Raw genomic sequence first — 22317 nt, 5'->3', positions numbered from 1 at the left:
AATCAGCCCAGGTATGTTTAAAATGACAGCTAATCATGTCACAGGTGTTGGCAGTTAGGAGGGCAAACAGTTTTTGACTGTGTCTTAGTGCAGCGTGCAGGAAGGGAAATTACTCATTTTGTTTGTTCTTTTGTGAATACGTTTTGAGTCTTTTGGTTTGTTCCTTTTATTTGGACAAAATGCTTTTGAGTTAACTTATTAAACGCCACCAGAATAAACTTATTGGAACTGAGAAATGGACTCGCTGGTGTTTGCTTCGCGTCTCCAACTGCACTGAGCGCACGTCATCACTACAATCCCCTAACTATCATCCAGTACTAGACTGAGAACAGGGATCAGTCAGTACATTTAAGGTCAAAAACTTGCTTTTTTGATGTGGACACCGATCGTTAATTGGGACAACGATCATCAAGAGGACGCGGAGCTGCACGCAGCGTGTAGATTTTTACCAGCTTGTTTGGGAGCAGCGGATGTCAGCTGGGCAGCGTTTGACATCGCCGATTGCTGACTGGAGCCGTACGGGAGCTTCCTACGAGACCAGCGGCGGATCATCATCGCGAAGGAGCACCATTTATCAAGCCGGCCAACGCTCGATTGGGGTATGTGGAGACCAGCGCTTATTTGAATGGCCATTTTAATTTGTGTTCACACATTCGCATAAATCCAATGCATTGGTGACGTCACGAACTCGCGATCGTCTAAAAACTTTGCGTCGAGACGAGTTGCGCAACACTTCTTTGCGGGCTAATTAAAAGCCATCTAAACATTCGTGGTCATAATGGCCGAAGAGGAAAAAGGAAAGCTTCGTCATGAGACCGAACTTACTGAAGGTGCGGGTGTACGGGAAAAGCGTGTGATTAAAATTACACCGAAGGTTTTAATGGAAAAAATAAGTCGCTTAGAAAAACAAAGGAAGTCTGGGTTTGTTAAACTGTCAAAAGTAAAGGAAAATATTGCAAAATTGATGTGCGATAAAAGGCACGTAAATGAGGTTGAAAATGAATTTAACACGTTTAATGAGTTGTGTGACAATATACAAATGGTTCATACATCTATATTAGGGTTGCTACCTGCTGACGAGGCAGGCAAACATGATATATGGTACCAAGCCAAAATGTTGAATGTTAATGATTTTATTGAGTATACAAATCAATGGTTAGCTGACAATAGGACTGGTTCAGTGCAGGATTACCATGGTGTTGGTTATGAAATGGGAACACAATGTGGGCAAACACAAATGGTACAAATTGGAAATGAAATGGGACAAACAGAAACACAAAGTACTGTGGACAATGGAAATAAAGTTGTGGATGTCAAGGATGAAGAGGAGGAAAATCAAATAAAACCACAAGACAGCATTTCAAATGTGCAGTCACAGCACCATGGCTCATGCCGTCGATCGTCAAGTAGCAGATCATCGAGCAGCAGATCCTCCACTTCTTCAGCTAGGCTCAGGGCAGAGGCAGAACGAGCTGCTCTCTTGGCTCGAGCTGCTGTTTTAAGGGACCAGCATGCATTGGAGGAGCAGGAGCTTGCAGTGAAGAGAGCATTAGAGGAGCAGGAGCTTGCATTGAGGAGAAAAAGGGAGCAGCTTCAGCTGGAGGCTGAAATCGCTGCAACCTCTGCTAAGCTAGCGGTGCTTCAGGACGGGAGCAGCGTCCATTCAAGGCGATCTGATGGAATGGCTTCCTACATTAAAAAGGGGGCTAGACCTAAGATCGACCTCGCCTCCCTCAATCCAGAGGCTGCGACATACGTGCCTCCACCACCGCAGCAGCAAGCTTTTCTACCTCTACAAAGAGATGCGTCATCAATGGTCATGCCCGCAACCATATTCAACTCAAGGAAACCACAAGTTGATCCGTCAACATTGTATCCCACCCATTCTCAATCACAGGCAAAGCCAATTGTCAGTCAAGCCTCTCAAACACTTCAATTAAAACCAAATGCAACCTTCACTCAAGGAATTCCATCACAGCAAGGCCAACACTTGTTTCAACCCCTACAAGAACAAAATCCAACAGTAGGCCTCTACAGTCTGCTGCAGCAACAAAATGACATAACGGCTCACCTTGTGCAAATGCAAACAGCACAACTGCTCCCACGAAGAGAAATTCCAACTTACGATGGTGATCCTCTACAATACAACTCATTCATCAGGGCATTCGAGCACTGTGTTGAAGCAAAGACCACCTGCAAAGGAGACTGTTTATACTACCTCGAACAATTCACCAAAGGGCAGCCAAGGGATATTGTTCGCAGTTGCCTGCACATGACTGCAGATAGAGGCTTCGCTCTGGCCAAAGCATTACTCAAAGAACATTTTGGAAATGAATACAGGATAACCGCAGCCTACATGGAGAAGGTCACAATATGGCCAAGTATCAAGCCGGAAGACCCCAAAGCACTCAAAGCATATGGACTTTTTCTACGTGAATGTTCCAACGCTATGGCTGATCTTCAGTACTTGGAAGAACTTAACATGCCGACAAATATAAAACTTTTGGTCCAAAAACTTCCTTACAAACTGAGAGACAAGTGGAGAACAAAGGCATGTGAAATACTGGAGAAAACAAACAGGAGAGCACAATTTACAGATTTAGTCAAATTCGTCGAGCAACAGGTCAGAATAATTTCTGATCCAGTTTTTGGAGACATACAAGATACATCACCTGCCATCAAAGGGGTTACAAAGGCAATTAAGTTACCGTTGAAACCACAATTGAAAAGCAGTTTTTCTACACAGGTGGTCATTGATGAACAAACCCAACCAGGTGATGACCAAAAGGAAAAGGCACAGAACAAAGGGACTTCTAATATAACTACTTCCACATCCTGCCTGTATTGTAGCACGGGTGGTCATGTGTTGGCGCAATGTTTTAAGTTGGGGAAAAAAGACCCACGGGGAGAAATTGGACTTTCTAAAGGAGAAAGGTCTTTGTTTTAGTTGTTTAACCACAGGACACTTGAGCAAGAGCTGTGATAGGCGCATCACTTGCAACAAGTGCAACCGAATGCATCCCAGCATACTGCATATAGAACAAAAGGAAATGGTGAATCATAATGATGGTCAACAAAGCACAAGTGAACAACCAAATACTTCTGACAGTTGTACAATATCCTCCACATGTGGTCTTACAGGGGCCGGAGACTGCAATAAAATTCTTCCAATTTTGCCTGTTAAAGTGAAGTGCTCAAAAGGGAACAAGGTGGTTAAAACCTATGCCTTTCTGGACCCAGGGAGTACAGGAACCTTCTGCACCAGGAGCCTCATTGAAAAGCTGAACACCAAAGGACGGAAAGCTAAAATCAAAATCCGCACCTTGGGGCATTACAACATAGTGGAAAGTTCTCTGGTTGATGGTCTTGAGATTTCAGGAATTTCTCCTGAGCAATTTTATTCGCTTCCCACAGTTTGCACCCATGATCAGATGCCAGTTTCGATCACCAACATAATCAGTGAGAGGGAGCTGAAAAAATGGCCTTATTTAAATAACGTAAAGATTCCCTACCTAAATGCCTCTGTTGACTTGTTGATTGGCACAAATGCATCCAAGTTGTTAGAACCCTGGGATGTGATTAACAATCGTGAAGATGGACCCTACGCGATTAGAACCCTATTGGGGTGGGTGATAAACGGTCCGTTATGGGGCAGTAGCGACTGTGAACAAGAGCATCCTTCAGTTTACGCCAACACAATTTCACATCATGCCATATACCATCCAGGGAAAGGAAAATTGAAAAGGTCTGCTAAAAGGTGGCAGAAAAAGCAAGAGCTTCCAGAGGGAGAGGGGGTCCATGTGGAGATGGTCAATAGAAAATGCCAGGACAAGCGGGAGCTGATCAGGGCTCAGCCGGAGAACCAGAGGGAATTGGTGGTGAAGAAGTCTACAGTCCAAGCCGAATGGTTCAAGAGCACTGGCTCTGCCCCCTGCATGATGTCGCTGTCGCCTCTTTGCATTCCCCAGAAGTTGGGCAAGCTACCAGGTGCTTTTACCTGGCGCCGGAGCTCGCACTACGGCAGCGGTCGGAAGGATGGGCCGCTCTCAGCTCAGGGCTTTGTGAGGACGCTTCCTGGCCGCATCCATCCCCAAGAAGCCAATACCATCCCCCTCTCCTCTGAGTCCCAGGAACTTCACAATGGACGTGGTGTCGGGCAACAAGCCAACACCGCAAATGACTGCGAGCGGCCTATGCCGTGCGACAGAATGCAAACTTGTCGTGCTGTCAGTCCATGTCTTATGGATCCAGTGAAGATGGAGCATCCGGATGACATGAAAATGCTGGTCTTCAGAGGTGGTACCAGATGGAAAATCAACAGGACAGATGAAAAGAAAAGGGGCATCCAATCAGGAAATGTAATTGAGAATTCACCAGGCATAAAAGTCCGCCAGGTTTCTCTGGACGCCTCCCCTACAAGAAGGAAACAAAGGTTCTCCTGACATTTCTCCTCCGATGAAGCAACGCCACAAACCTTCTGACTTGCCACCACAGGCAGCAGTTGAAGTCTGAAAAGGAGCAAAACACTCCCTCTACTGGACGAATGTTTGACAACCTGTCAAATAGGAGAAAGCATGGAACTGGGACAGAAATTACAGGAAGCTCAAATACATCCCGCAACGCTCAGTTTCGAGACGAGCGTTAAAATATGTTCAAAAATAAACACCGTTTGGTGGTCTATGATCATGGTATGACTACAATGTGGGATTGGGAGCAATCAATCTTTTTTTTTGTGCGTGTGTATATCTATGGCTCATTTTGAATGGTAATGTAATTGCTTTAAAAGGAGCAATTAGGGGCCGGTGTGTAAGAGCCATATTCCTGATTTGTCTTATTATATGTAATTTTACTCCTCGCCACTAGAGGCTGTCAATCGCGTCTTTCCACTGACCTCGAATCAGCCCAGGTATGTTTAAAATGACAGCTAATCATGTCACAGGTGTTGGCAGTTAGGAGGGCAAACAGTTTTTGACTGTGTCTTAGTGCAGCGTGCAGGAAGGGAAATTACTCATTTTGTTTGTTCTTTTGTGAATACGTTTTGAGTCTTTTGGTTTGTTCCTTTTATTTGGACAAAATGCTTTTGAGTTAACTTATTAAACGCCACCAGAATAAACTTATTGGAACTGAGAAATGGACTCGCTGGTGTTTGCTTCGCGTCTCCAACTGCACTGAGCGCACGTCATCACTACAATCTCCTAACTATCATCCAGTACTAGACTGAGAACAGGGATCAGTCAGTACACCATTATTATACATAAAATAATTATATTTATTTATAAATATATTACTTTCGAAGTAAACTGTTAAATATGTTACAAGTATTTGTAATTTGTAAAAAAAAAAAAAAAAAAAAAAAAAAAAAAAGTGGGGGGGGGGGGGCTCGCCTTTGTCAGGTCAATATTTTAAGCCAATCATCTTTTCACATTGTCATAAAATAGGAGTAATAACAAAAGAAGCAAGGGTTAGCTTGTGTTAAACATGTTATCGTCTGTCAGCCAATTTTCTAGAAACTCTTTGGCATGGTCCACCATATTAAATAGAACGGGGTCGAGCTGACTAGTTTGAAAGAGGTAACATTGCACGTACTCTATATCATATGAGATTTTGATCATTAACACAATAAAAGAAAAAAAGAAGGGGGAAAAACAATATTAAATTTCAGGAATTATTTTTCAAAGTCAGGCATTAATTCCTAAAATAAGTCGTCCACCCCTTCAGAGTGGAATGTGCCGCTCGTTTTTAACCAATCGCGTATTTGTTATGGTACCAGCCCACAGAAACAATGCGCTGGTGTACTTTGTATTGAGACATAAAGCATGAATTTACTCTCACCACCCATTTTATCGGACTTTGGTTGCTAGTTCTTTCTCCGCGCGTGCGACGCAGCCGAGTGTTTTCCGTCATGGAGAAGGAAAATTTGTCCGTGGTGCTGCACTCTCAAGGGGACCTCAGACTGGTACCACACCACAATTCAAACCTATTAATTTGGCAAGTCGGTGCAAGGTGTGTGCTGCGCATACACTCACATAACCAGTTTATGTTTGCGTTTTCCTCAGGAGAAGCGCCCGGTCCCGGAGCCTGGTCCTAATGGTACGAAAACCCACTGCATCTCTCTATTGAAATGTAATTTGTTGCAGTTAACGATTCAGACCTCACCAGAACTCCTTTAGCGTTCGCATGGTTAATGACATGAATCCATAAATGTTAATTTGTTGTATTCAGTTGGCTTTTATAATTGCAGTTCGTGGTAGCGCAACACATATGTGTGACTGAAGAGAATTTAGATATTTTCAAGACAAGCTTTTAATTTTCCAAAATATAAACATCTGTCCTTTAACCTTCCATAGTCAAACTTTCCAGCCACCTTAATACAAACTTAATTGAGAGAATCAGAAAAAATTAAATGCTATTCCAGTTTTTATTGGCCTGTAGCAATATATGAAAATATTAGATATGCGAAGCACAAAAAGAATGAATTAAATTCAGATGGAGCAAGCCAACAGTTTCTCGCTATTAGCTCAGCGTTCAAAACTTAACATGTTGAAATCAATGTAGCAAACTATAGAATTTCAGTATGTGGATATACTAGTATATATACAGTGGTACCTCTACTTACGAATGTCTCTACATAGAGAATTTTCAGGTTAAGACTCGCCTCAACGGGAAAATACTGCCTCTAGTTATGGAAGAAATTAAAGGATATGAAAGGCTAAAATACAGTATGCTGGTACTCGCAGCTCCCAGAGTTTGCTGAACGTAACATACTTATACCTGTAGCTGCTCTGCCATGTAATTGTTGCATTTTTTCAATGCATTTTTATGTATTATAAAACATTTATGTCTGAATTTTGGGGGCTTGGAATCGGATTAGGGCATTTACATGGAAAACGTGTATCTACTTACAGAACTTTCAAGTTACGAAACTACTTCCAGGCCCAATTAGTTTCTTAAGGAGAGGCAATAATTAATATTAAAAATATTCTAAGGTGATAAATTGGGCTCTTCTGGTTGTGATTTTCTTGACTTTTTTTGCTGTCCCTGGACATTTTCTTTGTTCTGCAAAGTTTGTTTCAGTTGTGTAAATTTGAAAATATAATTTTTTTTGCAACATCCTTATAGCTCTGGATCATTTTGTTGCCTGTAGCCCTTAATTTATTGACAGCCATTGACAGTTATGGACATCAAATCCATTTTAACTGGGAAGGTTTCCTTTGACTGATCACATTTAACTGCCATTTACGTTAATAGACGTCCAATCCAATTTGACTGGAGGGCTGACGGCGATCATTCGATCGCTTTCAAACCTCCCAGTTAAAATGGATTGGACGTGTATTACTGTCAATGGATGCCAATGAGTTAATTCTTAAAAATAAAAACATTTCAAAAACCCAATCTTTTTTACCTGATTCCGATCCCCTGTTTAACAAATGAAAGTGCAAGGATTTCAAGTTAGCCTTGCAGCCTTTACTTTTTCTGAAAATGGCCCTCAGAGAAAAACGTTTGGACACCACTGGACCCCCTCATGGTATTTGTGTCTTCTTTTGCCCTCAGAGGTTTTGCTCCAGATGCACTCAGTTGGAATCTGTGGGTCGGACGTCCACTACTGGCAGCACGGCAGCATTGGGGACTATGTGCTGACGAAACCAATGGTGCTGGGGCATGAAGCATCGGGACGGGTGGTCAAGGTCGGCTCGGCAGTCAAACACCTTCAAGTTGGTGAGAGAGACAAAAAAAAAGAAAAAAATTCAATGCGAAAAGTGTTGGAAATTTGAACAAGAGAACCATCATAATATCTTAAGTCTTTCACATTCAGGTGACCGTGTAGCCATTGAGCCAGGTGTTCCCCGAGAGATGGATGAGTTTTTCAAAAATGGACGCTACAATCTCTCTCCAACTATCTTCTTTTGTGCCACGCCACCAGATGATGGAAACTTGTGCAGATACTACACACACAATGCCAACTTCTGTTACAAGTAAAGCATGAGGCGTTGCTCCAACAATTACCTAACATGTCCTGTTGTCTGACTGCAACAATCTTTCTCAATCTTTGCAAACACTCTTTACTTTAAAATGTGTGTCGCTCTCCAGATTGCCCGACAACGTAACATTTGAGGAGGGTGCCCTGATTGAACCTCTGTCGGTGGGAATCCATGCCTGTCGTCGGGCCGATGTGGCCCTGGGAAGCACTGTGCTCATCTGTGGTGCAGGTATGTTATTTAGCAAAAAAAAAAATGCAATGGTTGCAATAAACTAATATACTAAGGTGTGACTATCATGCCTGCACAAGTAAGGAATTTGGTTTGTCGGTAGGTGAGTCTCAACAAAAGGCAAAAGGGTGCACAATGTTAACATTTGTAGCAATAAACAACATTTAGTAGGAGAAAACAAGCTATTGAAGAGCTGAAAAATCCACAATAGAACTTGGAAAGCACTATTTGTTCTGTATGGTTGGGTCAAATTTTTAACCATTTTTTTCCTGAGCCATCCATTTTCTACATACTCTAGCGAGCTTGTCCACCTTAACTGGGTCAAGGCTGAGCATAAAGGGACCTTATTCATTTCAGGCTAAAACCATCTTTATGATAAAACTATTAAGTTGAAAAAAAATGTTTTGAGTAGCGTTTTCATTTCTTATTGTTAACTGTACTTTAAGGATACAGTGGTACCTCCTATATACGAGGTTAATTCCTTTCAGGACCTTGATTGTAAGTTGAAATGGTCGTAGGTCGAGCAGGATTTTCACATAAGAATACATTATAATTCCATTAATGGCGTACCGCACGCAATCTATTTTTAGACTGTGACGTCGCATCGTAAAGTGGAAGTAAAGCCGAAGTGGGACATTATAGACCCGCCCTCGCATAGACACAGCGCAATTAGTGCTACTTTTCTCCGGTAATCTTTTAAAAACGAACATGCCGATCACGCATTGCTTTTTTGGAACTTGTAGAAACGACTCTAGACATTACGACACATGAAGGATGTTTTCTTCATACGTTTCCGGAAACTAAAAACTCGGGAGGAAAAAATGTGAAAACCGAATCAACTTGCGCGGATTTTAACACCAGCTCGGCGAATCCATTCACGTTTCATATGCAGTAAACATTATGTTGGGTTGGCATGGTCTTTCAGAGGACAAAGAGGTAAGCCATTTTTATATTTTTACCTTATTTATTTAGCGTAACGTTGTGCCGTACTGCTTCTGTCTGACAATGAATGACCTGAAAAGAATTACAATGGTATCTGACTGCCACTGTTACCGTTTCTGTTATATATATATATATATATATATATATTTATGTATCTATAAAAACAACTTTAGTAAGGGGAAGTGTAAATAAATTATAGGATTAAGATTTGTTATCAATGAAAAAATTAAAAGTGTTCGTTGGCTGTCACTGAGTAGCATTTACGATTGCTACACAAAGCTAACTAAATTACCCCCAAGAACGGTAAGAGACGTAGGACAACCAGAGGATATATAAGAAAGAAAGGGCTGATGGTAAAGGATAGCTTGTTGAAACAGGAGAATGTCATTGTCAGTCGCGTCGATAAAAAAAGCTAAAGCTATGCTTAGGTCGGCTCATTTTTTTCGTCTTTTTCAGCCTTCGACACTAAAGCCATCTCTTTAACTGAACATTTTTATGTTCTTCCACATCTATGCCAGTCAATTTGGCACCAGGCACATCATTTTCGGAGAGAATTGGTAGGATTAGCTCTGTAAACATCTCCTTCGTACACGATTTCCATTCATTTCCTATTAGGGACAAACGGAGGCTTGTCCTTACTTAGCAACAGTAGCTAATGTCATGAATATTAATGAGCGGAAGTGACGTGTTGCTTGCAGTACGTCATTCGTTCCACAGCCTGAAAACCTACACTAAATTCTTAATAAATACTGCTGGTACTATTGCAAATGGCAATTACACAGAGAAAAACAAATAAATGTTTAATAAAATTCGGAATAGTAGAATAATAGTAATAATAACAATAATACCCATAATAATGTAACTAATCGCGTTCTAATGTGGCAGATGTGTTTTGCTTGGTGTACCTGAATGCACTGCTTGGCTGATATGACTATTCATGTTCAGCTGCGGTGGACAGTAGGCATGTTGTTTTGCACAAATTTTGTAATAAACGTTTAAAAACTTGACGAAGCTGGTGATTTTTTTTTTTGCGATGTTAACACAATAATGATTCACCTTAAAGGGCAGCTGAAGAGCGTTTTGGATGAGCATTTTACTTGGTTAAATTGGCCTGAATGCATCATTGGCTGTCTCAAAACTTACATTACCCAAAAATGTTTTGAATTGACCGCATAGTTTTTGAGTTACTGCCATAGCAACACCTTAGCAACGAGGGACATGCCTCGCTGCCAGCTGCTACCTGATGACGTCATTTCCCCAAGTCCTTGCCAGCACTCCATACGAATACGGTATTCCTGCCATATATTGCAAACGTTTTCTGGGTTTTACGAGATTCATCATGCCATCTTGATGTGTAGCGATGAATTGCTCACACGAAGGCACGAGACTATGAGTGGCCCAAAAAAAAAAACTTCTGCAAGGATTTGGACATATTTTTTGAGAGTCAAGCGGAAGAACTTCTCCCCACGTCCTCGATTGCGTGTTTTTTTACAACATGTCTGCGACAATGTTAGGGTGCGCTGAGAAGTGGACCCCAAAGCAGACAAAGAGAAAAACTGTGCCAGTATGCAACGTTTATTTAATTTCACACGTGCACGCCGGGTCGTAGTTGTCAAAAGTTGACGAGCGGTCAATCAGGCGACGGTACAGCTCGGGATCAGGAATTCTGGGATGGAACAAGAAGTCAGATTAGCCGGGTGTGATATAATATGAGAAATACCTGAATGCTGGACGTGACCGACTGGTATGCCGAAAGTGTTGGTCTGGTGACAAACTGCAACGACGAGCAGGCTTATGAAGGCGGCTGATTGTGATTGATCGCAGCTGTCATTGTTCCTCTGTCTGGCCTCCAGCCTGCAATCAGGGAGCCCTAACTTGACTAGTCTAGGAAGATGGAACTTAAGTAGACCCTTACTGACAATTTGATACGTTTATTACTTGATCGTGACCTGTATTTTGTTGCTGTTGTTGCTTGGCTGTCAAATGACAGCTGTGTGGTTGTCTATTCATGTCAATTTAATACATTTTTTAGTAGATTGATATAACTATTCTTATTTTTTTTGCAAGTACTGATAATTGTATCGCACAATGACTGAGGAAAGAAGGGTTCAGAGAGAAATCACACTGCTAGATGCCCACCACTCTTTCGTGAAGTTCCCAACTGGCGTCATCACCAGCATCTGCTGTGCCGGATAAATCGTCGTCATCTGACGCCTCAATTTCAAACATGTAGGGATTAATTGTAGATCATCTTTCTTGGGAGCCTTTGCCATCATTAGCATCATGAAAGAGCGATCCTGAATGGTTACTTTTGGTGGAAATATCACTGATATCGTTTTGCTGCTATGCTCGCTGTGGATAGTCGTCTGTTGCGTTGGTTAATTTACGTCACACTTCCGGGTTTGGGAAGGGACTACTAGCGGAGTGCACAAAACCTAAAAAAATGCAAATTATCCTCGCAATTACGCATTAAAAATGGACGTGGTTGTTTTGACGAACTCGTCCAAAGTTTGTTTGTAAAATTACACCGAAATCCAAAAGCTGCTCTTTAACTAATAAAGACTGGCAAATGGAGGTCAAAGGAGGAACGTCGAGATCGTAGATATTCTACGGCCGTATTGTCGAGCCATTTCACAGACACGCACCCCACACTCATATTTTTCGATCATTTCCATCTTCATTTCAATGGTAAGCCTCACATTTTCCCTTTTTTTCCACGACCTGCATTGACATTCTTTGAACCCATGTTGATTTCTCTCGCAGGAAAATCCGCTGTGCGTCAGTCTTGCGTGAAAACAAAGAAAAAGCAGCGCTGTCATAAATCGTCGTATTTCAACAGTTCGTCCTATGTAGAAACAAATGGCGAGCCAAATTTAACTTTGGATGTCGAAAAGATCGTGTGACGAAGTGATCGTATGTCGAGGTAACACTGTATACGTAAAATTAATGGCATAAATTAGTGTTGTATGCAACTGTAGAGTGAATGTGTTTACATTAGCATTTGAGCTAGGTAAAGTTTTTTTTTTTTTCTTTTATCTTTTATAATTTTTAATTATCACTGTATCTCATTGAATATTTCAGAATTCAGAATTTTACGTGTCAATTCAAAATGTAATTGAATTCAAAGGAATATATTATACAGATTAATTATTAGTTTTAGTTTTCCGCATTATAAGGCGCGCCTTGAATGAATGGCTTATTTTAAAACTTGTTTTTATTTATAAGGCGTACTGCATTTCAAGGCGCATAGAATAGACGCTACAGTTGAGGCTGGGGTTAAGTTATGCATCCCATTAATAGAGCTGCGCTCAGAGTTTCTGTGAGATCTGTTGCGGCTCAATATTCATTAATATATACAGTGTATGTGCTTTCAGGTGCATTTATTGTGTGGAAAATACAGTAGTTTAAAATGTATACTTCTGGTGTGATTGTTTTTGTTTTCACAAATGGAATACTCAAAAGTCGTACTTGTAAAGTGAAAATATGATTATTTTACATTGTATTTGGGTTTATTGACGTTTTAGCTTCTGATTTCATCTTGTGTGTTCCTTATTATTTCACAGGGCCTATTGGGTTGGTCTGTCTACTTGTGGCAAAGGCAATGGGAGCGGCGCACATTGTCATCACAGGTTAAATTACATCCCTATTGAAAGAGTTCTTTTCTACAATATATTGTTTTGTCTCTAATTGCCCTTTATCACATCCAGATCTGTTCCCTGAGCGCCTGGCAATGGCCAAGGAGTTAGGTGCAGACTTCCAACTGACTGTAAAGCGAGGGGATGCACCTCAGCAGTTGGCTAAGAAAGTGCAGGACATGCTGGGGGCTCAGCCTCACATCACTATTGAATGTAGTGGTGTTGAGAGCAGCATCCAAACTGCTATCTATGTATGTACACCAGTCTGCAGCCAGGTCTCCCTGAGTGCCTAGAGTGCAAATGAATGCCGTGAGTGCGAAATAACCCCTGTTTAATTCAAGCATGTACAGTTTAGATGAAGGTGCATCTGTTTGGTCACTTGACAGTTTGCAATGGCAGATGTAGTGAGAGAAGAGACCCAGTGTGTCACTGTTTTAGAACAATGCAGTTGGACATGTGGAACTGCTTGCTTCCAGACAGTTTTTGAGAAGTCTACAAGTAGTACGTAGTTGTTTGATTTCTCTCATACGGGATGGGAAGACCCTCCAGAAACCTATATTTAGAAAATAGCATCTAGTTATACCTGTTGGTTAGATAAAGTAAGTCACTGCTGTTGTGTTCTATCAGGCGACCCGCTCAGGAGGCGTGGTGGTCCTCGTGGGTCTTGGATCAGAAATGGCTACCGTTCCGCTGATCAACGCAGCCGTCAGAGAAGTTGACATCAGAGGAGTCTTTCGCTACTGCAACACGTAACAAAAATGTTCTTCTCTAACCTGGTGTTGGATGGTTATTATCTTGCACTTTACTTGTAATCACTTGGTAAGCAGGAGAATGTCTTGTGTTAACTGTTTTGCAGGTGGCCCATGGCCATCGCCATGTTAGCATCGGGAAAAGTGAATGTAAAGCCTCTGGTGACTCACCGCTTTCCACTGGAGCAGGCGGCCCAAGCATTTGAGACCACACGTCAAGGTCTTGGGATAAAGGTCATGTTGAAGTGTGACCAAAATGACCAGAATCCCTAAACTACTCTGAACCCAAAATATGTCACACTCATCAGATTGTAAAAGTTAAAATGGTGATATTATGATATACAGTATGACTAATTTAATTATTATACAAACCAATTTGACTACTGATTTTAGAGCGTTTTAAACTTTATATTCTATTTGCTTTTATGGTACAATTTCACATGCATTTCTCAGTTGCTGTCAGAAGAGGGAACTGGAGCATCAAATTCTCATTGGGATGGGCTTTGCAAAGATGGTGTTCAGCCACCTACGCCATGAAAAACAATTGCCATGTTACTGTGGGCGCAAAATAGAGAAACTAGAAAACAAAATGGTACACTGCTTGAGTAATAGTAGCTGTTTGAAAACTGGATTTCATGCAGTCATCAAATAAAACTTTGTTCGTTTGAATATACTGTCTCTGTAGTTATTGTAAAAAAACAAAAACAAAAAAAAACTGATAGACACCCTTGTAGACGGCAAACAAAATATTTAAATATTGCTTTTAGTTATTAAATCCTTTTGAAACCTGCATAATATGTTTACTTGGGTAATCACGGATATTTGTTAAAAGTGGGTAAACTATGCAAGAAACAATAAGAACGAGTTTGAGAGGAGAGCAAATACTTTTTTCAAGGACCTGTAATAAACAATCCAAAGAATAACCATATGGCACTCAGTAACCATGTCTGCTTTTATGATGTATGATAGCAAGCAAAACTCATTATTATTACACCTCTCATAATTTCTCATACACCATTTGTCACCTTAAAAAGTCACAAAAGCTGAAATCTTGTACTCAAAATTCAAATGTTACCTATAGTATTATAGATACTGTAGAACTAATTTTTCTTTATATACTACTACAGTATTCGATAATCAGCTAACTTAAAAGTTACATTGTGAATTGGTTGCCAACCAAATGGTGTGCACATAAACAACTGTTCATGCTTATGGATAATTTAGTTTTCAATAAATGTAACATGCAACCTCCACACAAGAGGGCCCTAAAATGAGATTTACATATAATGTATCACAAAAGTGAGTACACCCCTCGCGTTTCTGCAGATATTTAAGTATATCTTTTCATGGGACAACACTGACAAAATGACACTTTGACACAATGAAAAATAGTGCAGCTTATATAGTAGACTTAATTTATTTCCCCTCAAAATACTTCAAAACATGGCCATTAATATCTAAACCCCTGGCAACAAAAGTGAGTACACCCATATGAAAAAATGTACATCCCTAAATGTCCAAATTGAGTACTGCTTGTCATTTTCCCTCCAAAATATCATATGACTCGTTACAGGAGTGCTGTCAGCTAGTGATGGAGAAACCGAAGTTTTCTGAAGCAGTAAATCAAAATCAAGCAATGGGTCGAAATGGTTCGGTGTTATGAAGCATTTGTCACGAATCAGTGTGGTGAGTCACGACACTGCTTCACCACTGCTTTCTGTGCCGCTGAAGCAAATGTATTGAAATGGTTCAGTGCTACGACTCATTTGACACAATTCACACGTCCACGGTCATGGCCGACACGCGTGTGACATCACAACGCTTCGCTTCCGCGGCCAGGTGTTTTTCCACCGAATGAAGCAAGACATCGGTACAACGTATCGGGATACTTATTGCCGCGAGCGCTCGACACTTGTCGGGCGTCTGCTTCGAGCGTGACGTCACGAGCTGTTCCACCGAATCCAGCGAGACATTGGGACGACTGATTTGTGATACTTCTGCCGCGAGCGCTCGACACTTGTCTGGAGCGTCTGCTTCGAGCATAACATCACTACTGTCAGCATTCCTGCAGAGATTGAAGAGGTGTGAGCTCAGCCTCTTAGGGCTCAGACTATACGCCGCACTTTACATCAAATTTGTGTGCATGGCTGTCACCCCTGTCTTCTGAAGACAGTACACAAAGCCTGCAAACAGTTTGCTGAAGACATGTCAACAAAGCACATGGATTACTGGAACCATGTCCTATGGTCTGATGAGACGAAGATTAATTTGTTTGGTTCTAATTGTCTCAAGCATGTGTGGCGGCGACCAGGTGAGAAGTACAAAGATAAGTTTGTCATGCCTACAGTCAAGCATGGTGGGGGGAATGACCCCCCAGGAGGAAGCCTCTTCTGAAGACTGCACAAGAAAGCCCGCAAACAGTTTGCTGAAGACGTCAACAAAGCACATGGATTACTGGAACTGTCCTATGGGCTGATGAAACGGGCGGGCTTCTGATTTCATCTTGTGTGTTCCTTATTATTTTACAGGGCCTATTGGGTTGGTCTGTCTACTTTTGGCCAAGGCAATGGGAGCGGCGCACATTGTCATCACAGGTTAAATGACATCCCCATTGAAAGAGTTCTTTTCTACAATATATTGTTTTGTCTCTAATTGCCCTTTATCACATCCTGTACTCACTTTTGTTGCCAGGGGCTTAGATATTAATGGCTATATTTTAAGGGGAAAATAATTAACTCTATTATATAAGCTGCTCACAGACTATATTTCATTGTGTCAAAGGGTCATTTTGTCAGTGTTGTCCCATGAAAAGATATACTTAAATGTCTGCAGAAATGCGAGGGGTGTACTCACTTTTGTGATGCACTGTAACGAGACTGAAGCAGACATGCTGACCTCGAGTCCTCCGTGGAGCCTAGAAATGACCATCCGGCTCGTCACCCCTCCACTTTCTGTAGTGTACTGTATTCTCTCATTTGGGTTGCAGTTGAAGTAGACATTTCCCATCGAACTTTAATTCAAGGATCAGATTGATCCAACCTGTTATAATTTCTGAATCCTGACCCATATATGAACCATAAACATATGTTGAAATGAGTCCATAAGTGCTTCCCTGCTAGCTGCTCAATGTTGAATGGTTGTCTTGGAAATAGACCTATCTCAGTGAGAGGGACAATAGAGACCTGCCTCCGTTTGGGGAAAAAGCTTTCCACAATTTACATCCGGACTATAGGATTATTCTTGTAAACAGGATTCTCAAACGTTCATTTGTCCCCTCGTCAGAATGGATTGGGTGTCGAACATAGTTGATGGCAGCCAGTGAGTTAAATGAGTGCCCTGGTATGTTTTTTAGCCCTTTGATGCATGAATTATAAAATCCTCGGTCAAGATTTTTTTCTGATGTGTTCTTATTATTCTTAGGGCTTGGAAATAATGTTCAATTTAAATTTTTTTGAAAATATGATTTGTTTCCATGAAATTACAGACGTCTCCAAATCCATGCACCTGCACACTCGACATAAAACAATGTAAATTTATTATCAGAAATTAATTAACTTGTGTTCTATTGTGAATATAGTAGATAGCCATGATCCCCTTTATGCTTTGATAAGCATTTCAACATCTTTGGGGAAATTTCAACACAACAATATAGGCACAATGCATAGGCCTGAATAAGAAAACCAATGACTCCTACACTTGAGCACCAATGTCTCTGTTCTTGTCTGGCAGCCACTCATCATCACTGTTGTCTCTACAGTCATCATCACTGAAGCTGGATGGAGTTTCCTGGGGTATTCTGTAAACTGCCTTATTCTTTGCTGCTTTTGAAGTCTGCAGAATAAGATAAAATGCATATAGTAATGCAACCTACAACTAATCTGCACAAAAATGTATATTTTAAATTAACTGCTTAGAAGTATAACAATTACATACTAACGTCTAACTAAAACTGTCATATAAACAGTAACACAATTATGTGACGTGTTCAGAAATATACTGGGTAATGCATGATGTCCACTTCATTGGGCACATGGTTAATCAAATTTCTACATATTATACACAAATATTTCATATTACAAACAGAGATTTTTTTTGTTTTGTTTTGTTTTTAACCACTGTGGCCCTTCGGGGATAGAAGTACTGTATAGACAGGATATGCCAGTTGTAGTCGACATAGGAAGCAGTGTATATATTGGATTCAGAGGATATAAACTTGCAGTTACACCAATTGACCTCAATTGAGTGTAGCAGCAGAGCGCACTCTTGAGATTGCTAGGCAGTTAAACTGATGCATCAAAGAGAAAGGTACATTTCAGCAGCTGTCTACTGTAGTGACCACTATGCAGTAGAGAAAAAAAATCATAATTCAAGCATGAAACAGTGAAAGGGTCATATAAAATCCACAAAAATAATTAGAATAATAATCCTATGAAACAGCTCTGGTATCGGTATCGGCAGATATCCCGCGATTCAGGAATCCAAATCAGATCTGTTGTGAAAAATTGTGGATCAGTGCATTCCATACACAATAAATAAATCACATACAGAAAAATAACCATTCACACTCACATTCAAGCCATGGGCAATTTAAAATATTTAATGAGCCTAAAGGTTGGTCTTGTATATTGGAAAGGGGGAGGAAATATGAATAAATTACAAACTACACCCAGAGCAGAGAATGGGACCAAGAACTCGTCACACTCAATTTAGAGTCGACGTGGGAGGAAGTCATAGAACTGACAGGCAGAGAAAACACATGCAAACTCCACACAGATTTTAATGAACCAAATGTACCACACTTTATTTTGTAACCCAATCCCACACAACCAGTCACGTTTAGCTCGGATTTTATTATCTTGCCACAATGACATGATACTACATTACGAGGCATGCACACCGATAATGTTCATGGGGATAAATGGAAATCCGACAGTGCATTGTTAAAAGGTTTACTCTGTTGCAAGGCTTTTACTGTCACAGTATGATTCACAGTTTGGTCTTTCCTTCCCAGGATTCAGAGCCAACATTCAAGTGGGAACGATATTTGCAGTGACTAAACTGTGGTGTTACACTGTTCTCTGTTTTGATGAGCACAATAGTAGACACATTTCTTTTTATGTACAGACATTCTAATACTTGGTAGGGCAATGGGACAGCTCACATGACACATTACATTCACAGTCCACTCATTGTTTGCATGAGTTTCTGTCAGGAACACCAAAGATCAACATACACGACAGGAAGCAGACAATATATCAAAAGCATAATTGATGCATGTTGCTAGTATTGTTATTTAATTGGATTCTTGTTTTTACATGATATATAGAAAAGTATTCAGCCTTAAGTGTGTATTGCCATAAAGGTAAACCCATTTGCTGTACACCCTTGGTCAAAAGTTTTGAGACTCTCATTCAACTGAATGGTGAAAAGTCTCCAAACATATGACTGCATTTGGCATTTATCCCCTAAACCCTGAAAGCACACGCCAGTTTCATTCACATACAGTGCAATAATAACTTAGCATCCCTTTTTCTTAACAAACATCTTTGCTTTAACTGGTAATAATCACATATGCTGCAACTGATTTTCTCACCTTAATTGTCTGCATTTCACTTACCAGCACATTTCAATATTTACACCAAAGATTCTTGTATCACCTGCTGTATGTCACAAAGTGAGAAATAAATATTCAGCTGAAAATAAATCTATACAAGACGTATAGTCAAATATATTGCATTTTGTCAGGAATATGACACCAAACATGAAGCATTCACTCCATGAGTCCATCCAAGTCATTGGAGGGAGACAAGCACAGAAATAACCCCAAATAAACAAAAAAACATTAACAGTTTGTTCTGCTCTTCAGATGAGAACCAAATCAACAAAGTGGTTGTGGTAATTGTCATATAAGACAGGATGGAGGATTGAATTGACCTATTGGTTTCAAGAATACTAGTTTTTTTTTTTTTTTTTTTTTTTTCCATTTATAGGCAAGCAGCTGAAAGTTCACGTCATCACTTTATATGTACATTGGTGTCTCCTGGCCTGTCAGGAGTCGGAACATAGCTGCAGGCATCGTCTTCATGTGAATCTAAAAGTGGAAAAAAGAAGGGAAAAATCATGTTGAACTTGTCAAATCAGTGAGTGTCATCATTTTAACACTTTCACGTAGAAATTATCTTTTTTTAATTTTTATTTGAACCCTTACAGGGAACTCGTTTATTTTCTGCCACTGACGGTGCTAGACGTCCAGTCTATTTTGACTGGGAGGGACGAATGAACAATTGTTCATTTGCAAATTGTTTTGGCCGTCTAGCAACATCAGTGGCACAGAAACTTTAACATTCACAGCCAGTCCTCAGATTAAATGAACTGGACGTCTAATGGCATGCAATGAGTTCAATACTATGGGGGGACTTTAGAGTGTTACTTGGGGCCGAAACCAATGTGTATTTCTGTTCGTATTTATTTTAATTTATTTAGATTTCATTTGCAATTTATAAATGTATTTATAATTGGGCTGTCAAACGATTAAAATTTTTAATCGAGTTAATTACAGCTTAAAAATTAATTAATCGTAATTAATCGCAATTAATCGCAATTCAAACCATCTATAAAATATGCCATATTTTTCTGTAAATTATATATATATTCTGTAAAATAAATTGTTGGAATGGAAAGATAAGACACAAGATGGATATATACATTCAACATACGGTACATAAGGACTGTAGTGGGCATTTCACTCTACTGTCATTTAAATCTGTCTATGCTGTCCTCACTCCAAAGCGTCTACTTTTTCCAAAGCTAGACAGCTAGTGAACGACGCCTTAGTAATTAGACTTCTTCCTTTTTCATCTGATTTATTAATAAAATGGCCTCAAACCACTGTCTTCTTTAGACCGTCGTAAAACTACAAAAAAAAAAGTACACAAGCATTGCATTAGCAACAATGTTAGCTTAGCACACTATACAGGTTCACTAAACATAAACAAAAAGCGTCTCATACAAAAAATATAACATTTCGCTTACTAACATAATATGTACATTCTTTACAACAACCATACTTACGGACAAATCTTGTCCAACGATCATATAAGCACAACATTATCAGCCCGAGACGTCGTGCAGCCATACTGAACTGGACTGAAAACAATAAACCATGTCGCAAAGCGACCACAAGAGTTCGCTGTTGGACAGCACAAAAGCCTTGCTGTAAAACTTACCAAAAGGCAGAATACTTTCTGAGCGGGACATGTGCGTTAATTGCGTCAAATATTTTAACGTGATTAATCAAAAAAAATTAATTACCGCGCGTTAACGCGATAATTTTGACAGCCCTAATTTATAATTATAAAATTACATTAAAAAAATAATATATAAAAATAATTGCTGATATGTTTTTCTGTTAAAGACCTCTTACTCTTTGAAGGGTTAAAGGTCTTAAGTGTTAAAAAATAAACAAAAAAGATCAAATATAGTCACTTTCTCTATAAAGGGTTAAAGGTCTTAAGTGTCGATTTTGAATAGCTGTCCGCTGTAGTGATCATTATTGTCCCTGTAAGGGTCATTGCAACATTTAACTCTATATTTACATTCATCAAATCATTTATGTAGGCTTTTAGTAGCCTGGTACACCAGACTCAACGCTGTTCCAGCTATTGAGTCTGGCCACCATTCCCACGGAAACAATTTCCAGGGCGGAGCAAGCCACAGCAAACAGACAGCGGAGTGGACCAATCAGCGACGGGCAGACGTGACGTTTGTAAAATGGCGACGGCAGGACGAGGGACTTACGCACGGAAGTAAACATACGAAGAGAGCGGAGTTTATTCGACATGGCTAGCGCGAGACAGACTGTTGTCAATGACTCGTGTCGATGTGTTTTTGGTCATTTAAAACTGATTTTACCGTGGATTGGAACATATTCTCGGCTCTGCCGTTCACCATCTGTGTTGTTGAAGAGACGACTTTCGACGCGCAAGAGTGACGTTGCTCGTGAAGAACACGTCACACAAATAAACGAATCTGATTTGTCGATTGATTTTGTATCTGTTCGAAAAGGCCGTTAATGGGATGGTTCCCAGACTATTTCTCTCAGTGTTGGAAAAATACAGGGAGAATAGTCTGGCAGAGCCAGGCTAGGCTTTTAGTGCATGATGGCCCGTTTTCATGTCATATTGCTCACTTGCCATTGTTCTCTATTATTTAAACCAAATTAAGTGCCATTACTTCTAATACAGGTAGTCCCTGGGTTATTAACGAGTTCCGTTCCTATGCTGGCGGCGTAACCTGAATTTCCACGTAAGTCGGAATTAACCCTTTATGTACTCCTAAACGTCAAAATAAGTATCCAAAAAGTCCAAAAGTATTGTTTTATGTTTAATGATGGAGGATACACTGCACTCTGGTGGCAGTGTTGGTGTGGCTGGACTTTTGCCTAGTATGACTGAGGAGGAGATGTCTGACATGGATTAAGGATAGCGGCGCTCTGGTTATGCCCACATAAGGCTGTAAGTTGTTTCAGCTAATATATGTGTGTGTAGATTCGTGATTAAGTTTAGAGCTACAGTTTGTGGAGTTATGTGTGGGCGATTTGCTATTAGAATTGTATAAACGTTAGCATTTAAAGCATTTAAACTAGCGGGCTTTTGTTAGGCAAATTAGGCTAATTCTACTAAATTTACATATTGATCAGACTACACAGACGTTTGAACATCGATTGTTTTGTGTCAAGTGTTTTATTGTTAAAATGCGTGTCACTTTGAACATACGTGTACATAT

At 40.3% G+C, this 22317-nt stretch overlaps 2 protein-coding genes across 3 annotated transcripts in view; one reads left to right on the top strand and one right to left on the bottom strand.

Moving 5' to 3' along the window:
• Positions 1 to 5753: 5753 nt before the first annotated feature.
• sord (sorbitol dehydrogenase) lies at positions 5754 to 14354 on the top strand. Its single transcript, XM_057845013.1, has 9 exons — positions 5754 to 5956; positions 6057 to 6090; positions 7552 to 7716; positions 7814 to 7973; positions 8089 to 8207; positions 12713 to 12778; positions 12857 to 13035; positions 13412 to 13533; positions 13641 to 14354. Exons 1-9 carry the CDS (start codon positions 5903 to 5905, stop codon positions 13804 to 13806), a joined length of 1065 nt encoding a protein of 354 aa, XP_057700996.1. The 5' UTR covers positions 5754 to 5902; the 3' UTR covers positions 13807 to 14354.
• A 3280-nt stretch (positions 14355 to 17634) lies between these two features.
• The window catches only part of apba2b (amyloid beta (A4) precursor protein-binding, family A, member 2b), an 82349-nt gene continuing 77666 nt past the window's right edge, over positions 17635 to 22317 (bottom strand). The window contains exon 14 of one of the 2 annotated variants that reach the window (XM_057842256.1): positions 17635 to 19624. In XM_057842256.1, the coding sequence (XP_057698239.1) occupies positions 19553 to 19624 (72 nt within the window). In that variant the 3' untranslated portion in view covers positions 17635 to 19552. The remainder of the gene's footprint in view (positions 19625 to 22317) is intronic. The other variant, XM_057842264.1, reaches the window with a different exon arrangement.

Source organism: Corythoichthys intestinalis, chromosome 1 (genome assembly GCF_030265065.1).
Source record: "Corythoichthys intestinalis isolate RoL2023-P3 chromosome 1, ASM3026506v1, whole genome shotgun sequence".
NCBI classification, from domain to species: domain Eukaryota; kingdom Metazoa; phylum Chordata; class Actinopteri; order Syngnathiformes; family Syngnathidae; genus Corythoichthys; species Corythoichthys intestinalis.
This window is presented reverse-complemented; position numbering and strand designations above follow the sequence as displayed.

Bases quoted from the DNA above. Each gene is read 5' to 3' on its own strand.
- sord (XM_057845013.1), top strand. From the start codon at position 5,903: ATGGAGAAGGAAAATTTGTCCGTGGTGCTGCACTCTCAAGGGGACCTC. The intron at 7,974-8,088 runs GTAAAGCATGAG...GTCGCTCTCCAG, and splicing joins AATGCCAACTTCTGTTACAA to ATTGCCCGACAACGTAACAT. The intron at 12,779-12,856 runs GTTAAATTACAT...TATCACATCCAG, and splicing joins GGCGCACATTGTCATCACAG to ATCTGTTCCCTGAGCGCCTG.